This window comes from Eschrichtius robustus, chromosome 10, assembly GCF_028021215.1.
Source record: "Eschrichtius robustus isolate mEscRob2 chromosome 10, mEscRob2.pri, whole genome shotgun sequence".
In the NCBI taxonomy this organism is placed as follows: domain Eukaryota; kingdom Metazoa; phylum Chordata; class Mammalia; order Artiodactyla; family Eschrichtiidae; genus Eschrichtius; species Eschrichtius robustus.
The window spans coordinates 920910-934511 of record NC_090833.1 but is presented as its reverse complement, the minus strand read 5'-3'; the positions used below and the strand labels follow the sequence as shown (position 1 = coordinate 934511).

The 13602-nt window shown below is 62.4% G+C and overlaps 2 protein-coding genes across 4 annotated transcripts; one reads left to right on the top strand and one right to left on the bottom strand.

The window, feature by feature from the left end:
- Window positions 1-6480: 6480 nt before the first annotated feature.
- Window positions 6481-10815, bottom strand: FBXW5 (F-box and WD repeat domain containing 5). Of its 3 annotated transcripts, none has more exons than XM_068552796.1 (9): window positions 10663-10815; window positions 9622-9837; window positions 9282-9439; window positions 8764-8938; window positions 8422-8570; window positions 7942-8347; window positions 7596-7743; window positions 7316-7510; window positions 6481-7244 (listed from the first exon to the last, which is right to left on the bottom strand). In XM_068552796.1, the coding sequence occupies exons 2-9, from the start codon at window positions 9812-9814 to the stop codon at window positions 6995-6997; spliced, it is 1674 nt and encodes a 557-aa protein (XP_068408897.1). In that variant the 5' UTR covers window positions 9815-9837; window positions 10663-10815; the 3' UTR covers window positions 6481-6994. The 3 variants fall into 3 exon arrangements, with proteins under 3 accessions (XP_068408897.1, XP_068408895.1, XP_068408896.1); XM_068552794.1 differs by having other exon boundaries at window positions 7316-7528; window positions 10663-10814; XM_068552795.1 differs by lacking the exon at window positions 10663-10815 and adding an exon at window positions 10333-10655 and having other exon boundaries at window positions 7316-7528.
- A 423-nt stretch (window positions 10816-11238) lies between these two features.
- C8G (complement C8 gamma chain) lies at window positions 11239-12986 on the top strand. The gene is made up of 8 exons (XM_068552797.1): window positions 11239-11262; window positions 11447-11609; window positions 11692-11828; window positions 11996-12066; window positions 12139-12246; window positions 12501-12602; window positions 12689-12727; window positions 12813-12986. Exons 2-8 carry the CDS (start codon window positions 11472-11474, stop codon window positions 12824-12826), a joined length of 609 nt encoding a protein of 202 aa, XP_068408898.1. The 5' UTR covers window positions 11239-11262; window positions 11447-11471; the 3' UTR covers window positions 12827-12986.
- Window positions 12987-13602: the final 616 nt, after the last annotated feature.

The following is a 13602-nucleotide window of genomic DNA, read 5'->3' as shown; positions in this document are numbered from 1 at the left end:
GGCTACTCTTCGTTGCAGTGCGCGGGCTTCTCATCGTGGTGGCTTCTCTTGTTGTGGAGCACGGGCTCTAGGCGCGTGGGCTTCAGTAGTTGTGGCACACAGGCTCAGTAGTTGTGGCTCACGGGCTCTAGAGCGCTGGCTCAGTAGTTGTGGCGCACGGGCTTAGTTGCTCCGCGGCATGTGGGATCTTCCTGGACCAGGGCTTGAACCCGTGTCCCCTGCATTGGCAGGCAGTTCTTAACCACTGTGCCACCAGGGAAGCCCTCTTCTGATAGTTCTAAAGTTTTGTTTTTAACATACTGGGTTTTTACGTTTGAAGTTTGTCTATACGTGGTGTTTGTGTATGTGTTTCCATCAGGTCAGTTCAGGTTAAACCAAGTAGATTAGTGAGTTTGTTTCCTTACCCTTAAAATGAATCAGAACAGTAAAACGAGAGGCGTAGAAAGGTACTCTTCACCCACAAGGACAAAGAGCGGGAAGAAGGTGACAGCAGAAGGAAGACTTGAGCCCGCTGGGAAGGTGGGACGTGGGCATGGGAGTGGCTGCCCCGAGGTGCCCAGGGTCCGGAGCAGGCAGCGCTGGAAGGGCGTGGGCTCGGAGACTGCAGCGGGAGGGGTCTCCATCTGGGGGACTTGCCAGAGGAGCTCGGGACAGGTGCCCGCCCTGCGATGGAGCGAGGAGTGGACGTCTGCAGTCAGGACTGCAGGCGCCGGCCCTGCCCTTGAGGAGTGTGAGCTGCTGTGGGGTCACTTTTGCCAGGAAACCAGGGTTCCGGGGGGAAACTGAGCTCCAGAGGAGGAACCCGGGGGCGGGCCGCTGCCTTGTAACCTGGTTTAGGACGTTCCCGTCACCCGCCCCCTGCCCCTGGCAACCACTGACTCACCAGTCTCCCCCAATTTGCCTGTGCTGGACATTCGTATAAGCAGAGTCGCACAAGCTGGCCTTTGATGCCTGCCTCTTGGAGCATAAGGTTTTCAAGGTTCTGCAGCCTCAAGCTGAGTGAGCCTCTCGGTGTGGTGGACGGACACGCAGTGGTGGACTCGTGGGTGGGCCCGCCTTTGGCTGCTGTGAGCGTGTGTACGAGTCTCAGCGTGGACGTGTGTTTCGGACACGCAGTGGTGGACTCGTGGGTGGGCCCGCCTTTGGCTGCTGTGAGCGTGTGTACGAGTCTCAGCGTGGACGTGTGTTTCCCCCTCTCCTGGAAGATGCCTCCGAGGGAAGCTGTGGGGCGTGTGTTTAACTATGGGAGGAGCTGTCACGTTACCTTCCGAAGTGGCTGCACCATCTGGCATTCCTACTGGGATGTGAGTTTTAATTTATGCCTTTATTTGACCTCCTACTCCCTTGCCTTCCATGTTATCTAGAATTTTAGTTCCATCTTATTTTTTCAACGCACAAAATAATCATCTAGAAACATCGAGTAGGGACTTCCCTGGTGGTCCAATGGTTAAGACTCTGCGCTTCCACTGAAGGGGGCACGACGAGTTCGATCCCTGGTTGGGGACCTAAGATCCCACATGCCATGCAGCGAGGCCAAAAAAAAAAAAAAAAAAAGCTTCAAGTAGAGGGACAGCATCATGTGTGCTGTCTGCTCACAGCTGACTTGTGCCCCCTTGTCTTCCTGTGTCTCAGGCTCGTTTTGTGATGCAGGCTGTGGTCCACGTTGGTGGCTGTTTCATGTGCACTTGAAAAGAACATGTCAGGGCTTCCCTGGTGGCGTGGTGGTTAAGAATCCGCCTGCCAATGCAGGGGACACGGGTTCGAGCCCTGGTCCGGGAAGATCCCACATGCTGTGGAGCAACTAAGCCCGTGAGCCACAACTACTGAACCCGCGTGCCGCAACTAATGAAGCCCACGTGCCTGGAGCCTGTGCTCCTCAACAAGAGAAGTCACCGCAATGAGCAGCCCGCGCACCGCAACGAAGAGTAGCCCCCGCTTGCAGCAACTAGAGAAAGCCCACACGCAGCAACAAAGACCCAACACAGCCAAAAATAATAAATAAATAAGTAAATAAAAAGAGAAAAGAACATGTCTTCTGCTGCCGGTGAGGGGAGTATTCCGTACGTATCGATTAGATTCAGTTAGCTGATAGTTGTCATGGATTGAATTGTGACTCCCCCAAGGATAATGAAGTACTAACCCTCAGTAACTCAGACTGTGACCTTATTTGGAAATACGGTCTTTACAGAGATAAGTTAAAATGAGGTCATTAGGGTGGGCTCAATCCAATATGACCAGTGTCCTTCTGAAAAGGGGAAATGTGGACATAGACGTGCACAGAGGGAAAGGACGTGAACAGGCCCAGGGAGAAGGATGCCACGTGAAGACAGAAGGTCGCAGTGATGCGTCTACAGGTCAGGAGCACCTGATGTCTGGCAAACGCCAGAACCTAGGAAGAGGCCAGGAAGGGCTTCCCCCAGAGAGAGTGGCCCTGCCAGCACCTTGACCTTGGACTTTCATCCTCCAGAACTTTGAGACAATAAATTTCTGTTGTTTTAAACTTCCCAGTTTGTGGTACTTTGTTACAGCCACCCAGGAAGCTAACCCAGGAGAGGGGCTCAGTTCTCCTGCATGTTGCCGCCTCTGTGACTAGTTTGACCTTTACTGAGAGAGGAGCACCTGGTCTCCAACTGTAACTTCAGATGCATCTATTTCTCCTCTCATTCTGTCACTTCTTGCTTTGTGTATTCTGAGGCTCTGTTGTTAGGTGCACACACGTAGGATTGTTATATCTTCTTGGTGAATTTACTCTTGTATCAGTGTGTAATGTCCCTCTTTTTTCTTGGTAACAGACTTTTTCTGAAATGTGCTTTACTTTGTCTGATATTAAACATCCTGTTTCTTTTCATTGGTATTTTTGTGGTATACATTTTTCCATCCTTTTACTTTTAACTAACCTACACTATATTTGAGTGAGTTTCTTAGAGATGGCATAGTTGGGTTGTAGGTATTTTTGTTTTTAAGTTTCACGTTGACAATAATGTAATTATGGATATGCTAGATATAAGTTGACCATTTTGTGTTTGTTTTCTGTGGTTCTCTCTGGGTTTTTTGTTTGCTTGGTTTGTTTTTTGACCGTGCCATGCAGCATGCAGGATCTTAGTTCCCCAACCAGGGATCGAACCCGTGCCCCCTGCGTTGGGAGTGCGGAGTCCTAACCACTGGACCGCCAGGGAAGTCCCAGTATTCAATTGGAGTTTATCTGTTGTGATGCTGACTCTCTTTATGGTTTTAGTGGTTGTTCCAATCTACTTGGAATCAGGAGTTTGCTCTTTAATTGGGATGTAGAAACCTTACCACCCTGGAGGCCCCTTTGTGGTTCCCCCGTTACCTCTGCGTGTGCTGGACATGTCACGAGACGACATCATAACAAACTTCCTTTCAGCGGCCGAACGTGTTTGAAGAACTCGAGGAGAGAGTTTACCGTTTCTGTTGCTGCCCCTCCCTGCTGACCGCCCAGGTTTCCTGACACCATCTCCTTCCTGCCGGAAGAACTCCCATCGGCATTTCTGTTAGAGCAGATCATTTTCACTGGATATAGAACTCCCGGCTGACTCTTTCCTTTCCCCCAGCACTTAAAAAATGTGCTACTTCTGGGAGTTCCCTGGTGGCCTAGTGGGTAGGACGCCAGGCTTTCACTGCCGGGGCCCGGGTTCAATCCCTGGTCAGGGAACTAAGGTCCCTCAGCGCACCCAAAAAAAAAAAAAAAAAAGTGCTACTTCCTGTGGCCTCCGTGGTTTCTAATGAGGAATCTGTAGTCACCACAGGCTGCTCCCCTGGGGCCGAGGTGCATCTTCTCACTGCTTTCAGGTTTCTCTTGTCTTCAGTTTTCAGCACTGATTTAGATGTGCCCGGGTGTGGATGTCCTTGAGTTTGTCCTTTTGCTCAACCTCTTGAATCTGTAGGTTTGTATCTATAGGTTTATACCCAAATCTGGGGACGTTTTCAGCCATCATTTCTTCAAATCGCTTCCTCCTCTCCTTTTGCGCTTAGACCTTTGCTTGCCGTCCCACAGGTTCTTGAGGCTCTGATTTTCCTTTACCTGATCTTTTTTCTCTCTGTTCAGGTTGGACAATCTCTGTTGTCCTGTCTTCAGTCAAGTTCACTGACTCTTTTCTCTGACTTCTCCACCCTGCTATTAAGTCTGTCTGGAGTTTTAAATTTTTGGTTATTTCCCTTTTTTGTTTCTTTGCTGAGATGTTTATATCTTAATATCCACTGCAGAATGTGTTTGACTGCTCACTCAGGCATTTTATAATAGCCACTCTGTCTCTGTCAGGTAACTTCAACATCCTTGGCTTCCCTTGAGTTGAACGTTTCCCAGCTCTTCGTGTGCTGGGTAACTGTAGGTTAGATTCTGGACGTTGACTTCATCAGGTCTGGGTCTGGTTAGGCTCAGGCTCACGTTCCCACTGCCACCCGTGGGCTGGATCCCCCGTCAGCCCAGCCCCCAAAGCCATGCTCTTTCGGCCGGTCCTGCCTGCTGCTCTGCAAGCTCACCAAGCCTTGGGTCTGATCCTTAGGAGCAGACCGGCAGCTCAAGGGTGGTCCTGGGCGTCACAACCACTTCACGGGCTGTTTCTCAAGCTGCTCCCTCTGGTCTGGCTGCTGGCTCCCCGTCTGGCCTCCAGCCTGAAACCTGGCACTCCTGTTAACCCTGCCCTGTCGTGCCCCTCCTTAGTCTGGCCGTGCCTGGGGCCACACCTGGGGCCACACAGCCCCCGGCGATCACCCGGCCTCTCCGCACTCACTCAGCTTCCCGAGTCCCCTTTCCCGACCCCAGGGCAGGCTGGCGGCTGTGCGGTGTGCAGGCCCAGGAACTGAGGGTGGGCACTGGTGAGAGGTGCCGGTACTGGGGGCCCCAGTGCTGCCGCCGCCCCTGCCCCGCCTGCCATGGCTCCCTTTTCAGAGCCCTCGGCTGCCCCGTGCCTCTGCTCAGGTTTCTGGCCACACCTCCGGAGGAGCAGGGCCTCGAGCCAGCTCCCCACCTGCACCCACCTCCCACGGAGCTTGGAGGCTCAGGCGTGCTTGCTTTGCTGCCCTCCGTCAGACCTCAGCTCGCGTGCTCTGGGGATGGGGCTCCTCTTCCAACCCCCGTCTCCACGCGCTCTCCCTCCGCCTCCCGGGCCTCCCCATTCCTCTGGCACGTTTGTTTCTCTGCTTTTTGTCATCCGCTTCCCAGTTCTCACACCAGCTGGGCCTGGTCCAGCCTTCTTTCCGTGGGTTAAGCATTTAGTTCCAATCACCCTATCTCTTCTCTGTTGGCTCCCTTCTAATTTTTTGATTTCTGCACGTTCTTGACTCCGATTCCGCTGCTTTTGTTTTATAGATTTTGTAGGTTTCCTTGATGGCTTTAAATTAAACATATCTCCAGTCTTTTCCAGAAACCGCATCACCTTGCAGCTACCCCAGAGCAGTGGTGTCCGTGGGGTTTCCTGGCTCCTGTCTGAGGCCGAGCCTGGGCTCCTGGCTGCGGTTCCAGGCGGGTTCCGGGCAGAGTGCTTGGGCTCCGCTGCTGTCGGGCTCCTTTCCCTGTTCTCACCCGTCCAGTGGTTTGGAGACAGACCCAGGGGCCCAAGCTTCCCCGCTGCAGCAGTGGGGCTGGGGCTCTGTCCTCGGGGCGCAGCTGTGCCACTATCTGGCTCCTCCGGGGACTTTGCCCTCCAGTCCGAACTCCTCCTGGGTCAGCTTCCTCGAGCTCGTGTCTGTACCCGGCCCTGCCCAGCCCGTCTGCCTGCGGCCAGCTTGGCTCCGACCCCGCAGGCGACCGGGGCAGCCTCTGCTCACCGCTGCCTCTGGCCTGGAGGAACATGCTGCCCCCCAAGGCCCGTCCACGTCTGTCTTCTCGACCGTCACGTTGGCGCGTGCCGAGCGTGGAGCCGATGGCAGTTCAGCACCATCACTCCAAGTGCAGCCGAGCTGCATTTCCACCCTGGGGTGTCCCGAGATGAACAAGTGGGCCAGGTGAGCCCCCAGGATGGGCCTGGGCCAGGCCTGAGGGTACAGCTGGGGCCACCCCCGCCCCTCTGCTGCCACCTCTGCTCTGTGTCCACACTGTCACGTGCCAGGCCCCAGAGGTCTGCCCCTGCCCCTGCCCCAGCCAGGGCACCCCCTTGAGGACTCAAAGCCCTGAAACTGGCCCCCCCGCCGCCTGCCCCGCCACACGCCCCGCCTGCCGTCCCTGGTGCCTGGCAGCACTTGCCAAGCCGTGTGTCCCTCCGTGCCCCCTGCTGGCGGGGAGCGCACACGTGCCGGACGTGCTCCGGAGTCTCTGCGCTCAGGGACTTGTCCACAGAGGCAGCAGGGGCGGCGGCTGGGGACGCAGACTCACGTCCCGCTGCCCAGTTCAGGGCAGCTCCAGCGTGTGGCCTGGGACACCTGCCCCGTCCAGCAGGCACGACGAGGGCCCGTATAGATGCCATGCCCCTCCCTGCACACACTGGATGCCACGCCCCTCCCCGCACAGACTGGTCGGCACTGTGCTGTTGCCAACTGTTTATTCAGACCCTGAACAGGTGACCAGTGACATGCAGGTGCCCTGGGCCCATGGCAGCCTGGCCTGCAGCAGCCTGACCCACATCTCGACCCTGACGCTGGGAAGTTCCCAGAGGAGGGAGCCTGGGCTCCCTGGGCAAGGCTGGGCCCAGCAAACACCGCCAGGGCCCCACAGGGCTGGCCGAGGAGAAGGTGTTGTGCAGACTGTCCCAGAGCCCAGGCCCAGGGGAAGGGGGTGGGTGAAGAGCGGGGGCCCAGTGTCCTGTGCAGCCCAAGCCAGCCAGAGACGGCCCCGGCTGCCCAGGGCTGAGTGCCACAGCTGTGGGAGGCGGTGTGCGTGCACGAGCGTGGTGGGGGCTGGGCCGTCCCCCCCCCGTGGCCCCCGTCCTAAGGCATTTCTGCAGCAAGCTTCTCTGCCCCCGTGCGCTCTGGGCAGCAGCTCAACCCCCGGAAAAGGGCCATGGGCCTCTGTAGCCTCCTCGGTGGGTCCCAGCGCCCCTCAGCGCCTCTGGCTGGCGAACCAGGAGAAGAAGGGGCGAAGGCGCGGGCGCGGACGCGGGGCTTGGCAGACACGCACCGTGCGTGGCGAGCGCCAGGCTTTGATGGTGGCGTCGTCGCTGGCCGTCAGCAGGAGCTCCTGCTCCTGGGGGCTGAAGACCACTGAGTTGACCACGTCCTGGTGCCGCAGCTTGGCCAGGCAGATGTTGTAGTGGCGGTCCCAGATGTAGCCGTGCCGATCCTCCGCCCCACTGCGAGAGCGCCTGGGATGAGCCCCCGCCCGCCCACTGGGGCCCCTCCCCACCCGGCTCCGCCCCCGGACCTGGCCACGAAGTCCCTGCTGACGTCCAGGAAGATGAAGAAGCACTCATCGTTGGGCGTGTAGGCGCGGTGGGCGCGCAGGGCCCGCTTCACCTCCCGCATGGTCTTGAGGTCAAACACCAGCAGGTCGATCTCCTCCGCGATCGGCGGTGGCTGCATGGGGTCGGCCACCACCGAGCCGCTGGGCCAGGCGCGGCTGTTTACGTACAGGTACCTGCGTGGGCACGCTGCTCAGTAGGGGCCTGCGGACGCCCCCACCCAGGCTGCCAACAGAGGCCCACCTGTTGTCGGGGGACAGGCCCATGCCGATGATGTGTCCGTGCACGTCGATGACGTGGTCAAGCGCGTCGAAAAAGGCGTCGGAGCCCCGGCCCTCGCCCAGCACGGGCCCCGCCGTGGTCATCTGGTGCGGCAGGATCTGCTTGATGCCTGTGGGGGCCAGGCGGGCAGCGCCTCGGTGCCTGGGAGCGCCCAGATGCCCGTGGCGCCGCCGGCCCTGTGCCCCCGGATCTGAATGTGCGCCCCGGGGGGCTGCACAAGTGCTCACCCCCAGGGCAAACGGAGGAAGGGACTCTGCGCACAGCCTGGCCCCGCCCCGCCCTGGGAAGCCTCGCCCGGGCCCCTCACCGATCTGGTGCGGCGAGTAGGTGAAGCAGCCCGTGGTGAAGATGAGGAGTTTGCTGCCGGCGGCGGCCGAGCTGCTCTCGGGGGGCTTGGTGTGGCCCTGGGCCAGCAGCTCGGCCGCCTTGGTCTCCAGCGCGCACTCTGACGGCTGGGGCTGGGCCCGGCCCTCCAGGAGGCGCCGCAAACCCTTGGTGCGGGCCGGGCCCGGGTCGACCGCCGGCTCCTCGCTGTCGCTGCTCAGGTCGAAAACACAGCCGGGATCCGCGCCAGGGGCGCCGGCGTCCAGCAGGAGCTCCGGGCTGTCAAAGCGGCTGCAGTCGGCCACCATGACGGTGCGGATGGTGCTCGCGTTGAGGTTCTGGATCTTGAAAAGCCGCTTCACCACGTTCACGTTCTCCGACTCCACGTCCTGGGGGCAGGAGCGCGGCGGTGGGCACGGGCTGCTGGGGGCCGCCGCCGGCCGCAGGGCCCCCCCGCGCGCACCTGGAAGGCGTTGTTGAGCCAGAGCACAGAGCACGACGTGATGTCCCCAATGCGGTGCAGGTTTCCCGAGATCAGGCTGGTGTCCGTGAGCCAGCAACCGAACACGTCGTAGGGCTTGTTGCGCACGCGGGACAGCAGGGCGAAGGTGTCTGGGGGGAGCAGCAGGATGGGGCGAGGGGGGGTGGGGGTGTGGGGGAGGAGGAGCAGGAGGGATGGGGTGGGGTTGTCCAGGCAGGGGGCGGGGCTGGGCATTAGGGGCGGGGTTGTCCGGGCAGAGATGGAGCAGGGGCCTGGGTGGGACGGCCCCGGTGGGAGGGCCGCCCAGCCTCGGCCCAGTCTCACCTAGGCTGATGACAGCGATCTCGCCCGAGGAGGAGTTGTGGGGCCCCAGGAACACCCCGGATGCCAGCAGCAGAGAATCATCCTGGTTGAACTGGGAGAACTGGGTGTAGCTCCAATTGTAGGGCCGCATGTCTGCGCTGTGCAGCAGCGAGATGGTCAGGTCGTTGTTCCAGATCTGCATGGGGGGGCCAAGCAGGCGTGCCTCGTGATCCCGCCCTGCACGGGGCCCCTCTCCTGGTTGGCTCGGCTGAGCCGGTGCTTGGAAACCGCCATCCGGTGGGGGCCCCTTGTCTTTGGCTGTCAGACCGCCGGAGGGATGTGAGTACGCGGGGCTTGGGGCCGGCTCTGGAGCAGCTGCGAGCAGGACCCTCTCTTCTCTGTAGGCAGGTAGGGCCACCCAGCCCCAGCCTCCCAGCCCGGGTGATCCAGGTCCCGGGCCTCCCCATGCGGACGCAGCACACGGGCCGGCTGTCACTCGTGGCCTGGCCCTCTCTTCCTACAGGGTTAGACGCTCTCACCTTCACGGTGCAGTCCTTGGAGCAGGAAGCAAACTGGTAGCCCGAGTGGGAGAAGCTAAGGTGCAGGACCTGGTCGGTGTGCTCCTTGAGAGTCTGCACCTCCACGCAGGGCACTGTGTCATAGAGCCGCCGAAACTCCTCGTACCAGGATGTGGCCGCTGTGTGTGTGTGGGCGTGTCACACTGGGGCCCCACGCCTCAGAGCCAGGGCCCTGACAGCCAGGGGCCAGCCCTGCCCACCCTTTGGCCTCCCTCCCAGGCCCTGCGTTTTGAGGCACAGCCTGGCTGTCCTCGACCAGCATGAGGACCAGTGGGCTTCACGGCGGAGTGCAGGTGCTGACCTGGGTGTCGGGGCACGTTGCGGGCCACCTGGTAGTAGCGGTAGAACTGCTCCCTCCACAGGAACTCGTCCCGGGACACGGCCTGCCATTGGTGGCACACCAGCCCCGCGGCCAGCACGTCGGCCGGGCCCAAGTTCAGGAAGATCTGGTAGACGAGGCTGTCGGGGAGCAGGGGTGTGCCCCCCTCGTCCATCGTGACATTCTGCCCAGGCGGCCCTGAAACCCATGCATGGTCCCCTTAGCCGCCAGTTGGACCAGGGAGGACACCAGCCCCCAGGCCCAAGGAGAGGCGCAGGGGCCAGGGGCTGAGCTGAGGCAGCCCACCAACTGCCCCGCTGGGAATTCCATTGGACTAAGCATGTGCGGAGAACCCCCCTGGCCAAGGATCCAAGAGCTTCATCAAGCCTCCTGGACAGCCATGCTCCTCGGACCCCACACTCCTGAGGGTCCCCCCCGGAAAGGCCAAGTGATCCCCGGAACAGGCAGCTTCCCGGCCTGGTCCAGCCTGAGGTGGAGCTGGCAGCGGGCCCTGAGACCCCAGACCCACCCTCACCCCAAAAGGCCCCCTCCTCAGGACAGGCCTTCTGGGTGGGGCCCTCTGACCCCCCCCCCCACAGGATCCCAGGGAGTCATCTGGCTGGCAGGGCTGGTGACCGCTCGGAGGCCGAGAAACGAAGGGTCGGTGAAGCCTGTGCACCCTGCCTCTCTGACCTTGCTGCCCCAGGCTTCGGAGCTGTCAACATGGGACAGAGATCCTTCTCAGGAGAGACTTGGGGCCGGCGGGACGAGGGCCAGCCCGCCCGCCCCAGACGCCGCCAGGGACACCAGCCGGCCCTGGCCTCTGCCCTCTGGCCTAGGGGAGCCCTGCCAGGTGGGCGACGAGCCAGTGCGGCCACTACCGGGTGAGCTGGGGCCGGGGGCCGGGGGGCCGGGCCGGGGATCGGGGCGGGGTGACGACGCTCCCCGGGGCCAGGGCGCTGGGGTCCGGGCCGGGGTTCGGACATGGCTGGTGTCGACGCTCCCCGGGCCGGGCGCACTCACCGCGGCCGCCTCCGCCCGGCTGCGCTGCCCCCGCCCCGGCGTCAGGCCTCTGCCCGCTGACCCGCTTCCGCCCTCCGTCGCCGCTCCGGCCGCCGCGTCTCTATGACCGAGGCCGCCAGGCCAACGCCACGAGCCCCGAGGCATCGATGGCCGTCGAGGGCCGAGCCCGGCAGCCCGCGTTGGCTGTTACTGCGCCTGCGCCTCAGTCCCCGCGGCCCGGGCGGTACTTCTTTGTGCGCCTGTGTTTGCTCGGTCTCTCCAGAAACAGCGCCCCTGGCGGCCGGGAGGGGCGGCGGCCGAGCGCCGTGGGTCGTGGGCGGGGCTGCGGGCGAGGCTCGAGATCTCCGGTTCGAGACTTGGCTCCGGCGCTTCCCAGTGTCGGGCGCAAGTGTTCTTCGCTGTGGGGATAAGACTAGTTCGTACCTCAAGGAGCTGTTGGCAGCTTAAGGGAGATGAATGTGCAAAGGGATGAGCACCAGCCACACTGGAAGTCACGTGGGGGCTTGTGGCCAAGAAGCCAGAGGTCAACTCGGACTTTGTACACAGGACATGGCGACAGGGCCCTGCCGAGAAGTGCAGGGTCGAGGTCAGATGTCCAGGGTGAGGCTGAGTTCGTGAGGAGGCTGGGGCAGGGGCCGGGGCCGGGGCCGGGGCCGGGGGTGGGGGTGGGGGGGCGGTCCGTTGGCTTGGCCCAGGGCCGGGGAGGTGGGAGGATGGACACAGACAGCACTGGACAGCGGACTCCGACCCGGGACTTGACCATCCTGCCCTGCGCCTCCCCCAGGCCTGTCACTGTCGCTGCCGTCGCCATGCTGACCCCCAGGACGGCATCCCTCTTGACTCTGCTCCTGGCCGTCGGCTCCTTGGGTCAGAGGGCTCAGAGACCCCGTCGGCCCCCGTCCCCCATCAGCACCATCCAGCCCAAGGCCAACTTCGACACTCAGCAGGTAGACTTGGAGGAGCTGGAGCAGGGGCTCGCCCAGCTTGGCAGCCCCCGTCCCCGCATGCCCTCACGTGGCCTGTTCCCAGTTTTCAGGGATCTGGTTCCTTGTGGCCGTGGCCTCCTCGTGCCGCTCCCTGCAGGAGCAGGGCCACCGGGCTGAGGCCACCACACTGCATGTGACTCCTCAGGGTGCAGCCATGGCTGTCAGCACCTTCCGAAAGCTGTGAGTCCCGGCACAGAGCCCCGCCCCCACCCAGCCCCCCGACTCCCACCCCAGCCCCCAGCCCTACCCCTGCTGCGGCCTGCGTCCCTGCGACCAGTGTCCCGGGAGGCCCCACCCAGTTTGGGGTCCCCAAGCCTGCTGTGCCTCCTCCCACCCCGAACCCCCAGGGATGGGATCTGCTGGCAGGTGCGGCAGCTCTACGGTGACACGGGGCTCCCAGGTCGCTTCCTGCTTCAAGGTGAGGCGCGGGCCACTGGGACAAGGGTGCAGGGCTGGGGCTGAGGCTGACCGCCCACCTGGCTCTGCCCAGCCCGAGGCGCCCGAGGGGCGGTGGACGTGGTCGCTGGGGAGACGGACTACCGGGGCTTCGCCATCGTGTACCTGGAGCGGGCGCGGCAGCTGTCGGTGAAGCTGTACGGTACGTCCCCGCGGGACCGGGTCTGCACACCCGCAGGGCCGTCTGGGTGGGCCTGATGGGCACATGGACCCTCCCCTCCCTTTCCCCTGCCCTTGCCGTTAGGCCCAGATGTGGGGACAGAGAGGAGACCAGTGGGGGGTGGGCAGGGGTCAGATCGCAGCCCCCGGCACACAGCCCAGCTCCCAGAGCGCCCTGCCCGCCCAGCCCGCACCCACCCAGCGGGCGCCCAGGAGCCCTGTGTGTCCCGCACGCAGCCCGCTCGCTCCCCGTGAGCGAATCATTCCTGAGTGTGTTTGAGCAGCGGGTCCAGGGTGCCAACCTGACCGAGGACCACATCCTGTTCTTCCCCAAGTATGGTGAGTGTCTCTGCGTCTCCCCGCGGTCCACCTCGCCCTCCCCCGTGCCCCATCCCTGCCACCCTGACCCCGGCCCCGGCCCCCAGGTTTCTGCGAGGCCGCGGACCAGTTTCACATCCTGGACGGTGAGCGGGCAGCGCCGGCGGGGCGGTGTGGCAGGGGGCTGGCAGCCCGCGGCTCCCTCCTGGTTGAGTCTCATCTGTGCTGCAGAAGTGAAGAGGTGAGGCCGGCGGCAGCCCTGCACCGAGAAGCAGCCAAGGCCCTGGAGGTGGCGGCACCCGCCGCCCCCCTTGCTGAGTGGGGACTCTCTCCCGTCCGCCCCCGAAGCTGCGCCTCACCCCCAGGAGCTCGGGGCGCTGCCTTCATTAAACGCTGTCAGTCTCAGCCCCTGACTTCTTCCTTTCCACGCTGGACCCGGCCGGGGTCTCTGCCCACCCGTCATCTCACGGACACATGGGGCTGCTTCCCGGGTGGGCCAGGAGGGCATCGGCTTGTCTCCTGGTGAAGAGCCCTCCCCAGGGGGGTGGGGGTGGGGAGTGGCTCCTTCTCAAGGCCTAGAGTGCCCAGACTCCCCGACCCCAGTGTCCCCTCCTCTGGCCATCGCGCTGTGGTCACCCTTGTCTTTCCTGCTCCCTGACTCTGTGCACGCCTGCCCTGCTGGCCTCGCTGGGCTGCCCCGGGTGGGCCCAGGACCTGAACTCGCCTTGTCCAGACACGTTGGCCTTTCCCAGAGGGATGCGGAACCCGCCCCTCAGGTCCTTTTTGTCGCCTGCTGACCACTGAGCGCCCTCCTGGGAGGCAGGGGCCCAGAGTCCCAGGGGGCCCTGTGGCCAAGGCAGGACAGGCCCTTGGGGAGGGTAGGCAGTTTCAAGGGAACGGGCAGGGAGGCTCCACTCCAGTTCCTGGGTGGTGCCTGGGTCTGGGGGGAGCTGGCATCTGTCTTAGGAGGATGGGAGGCTGGGCTGCCCCTCAGCTACCCCAGGGGCTGGCAGGGCCAGAC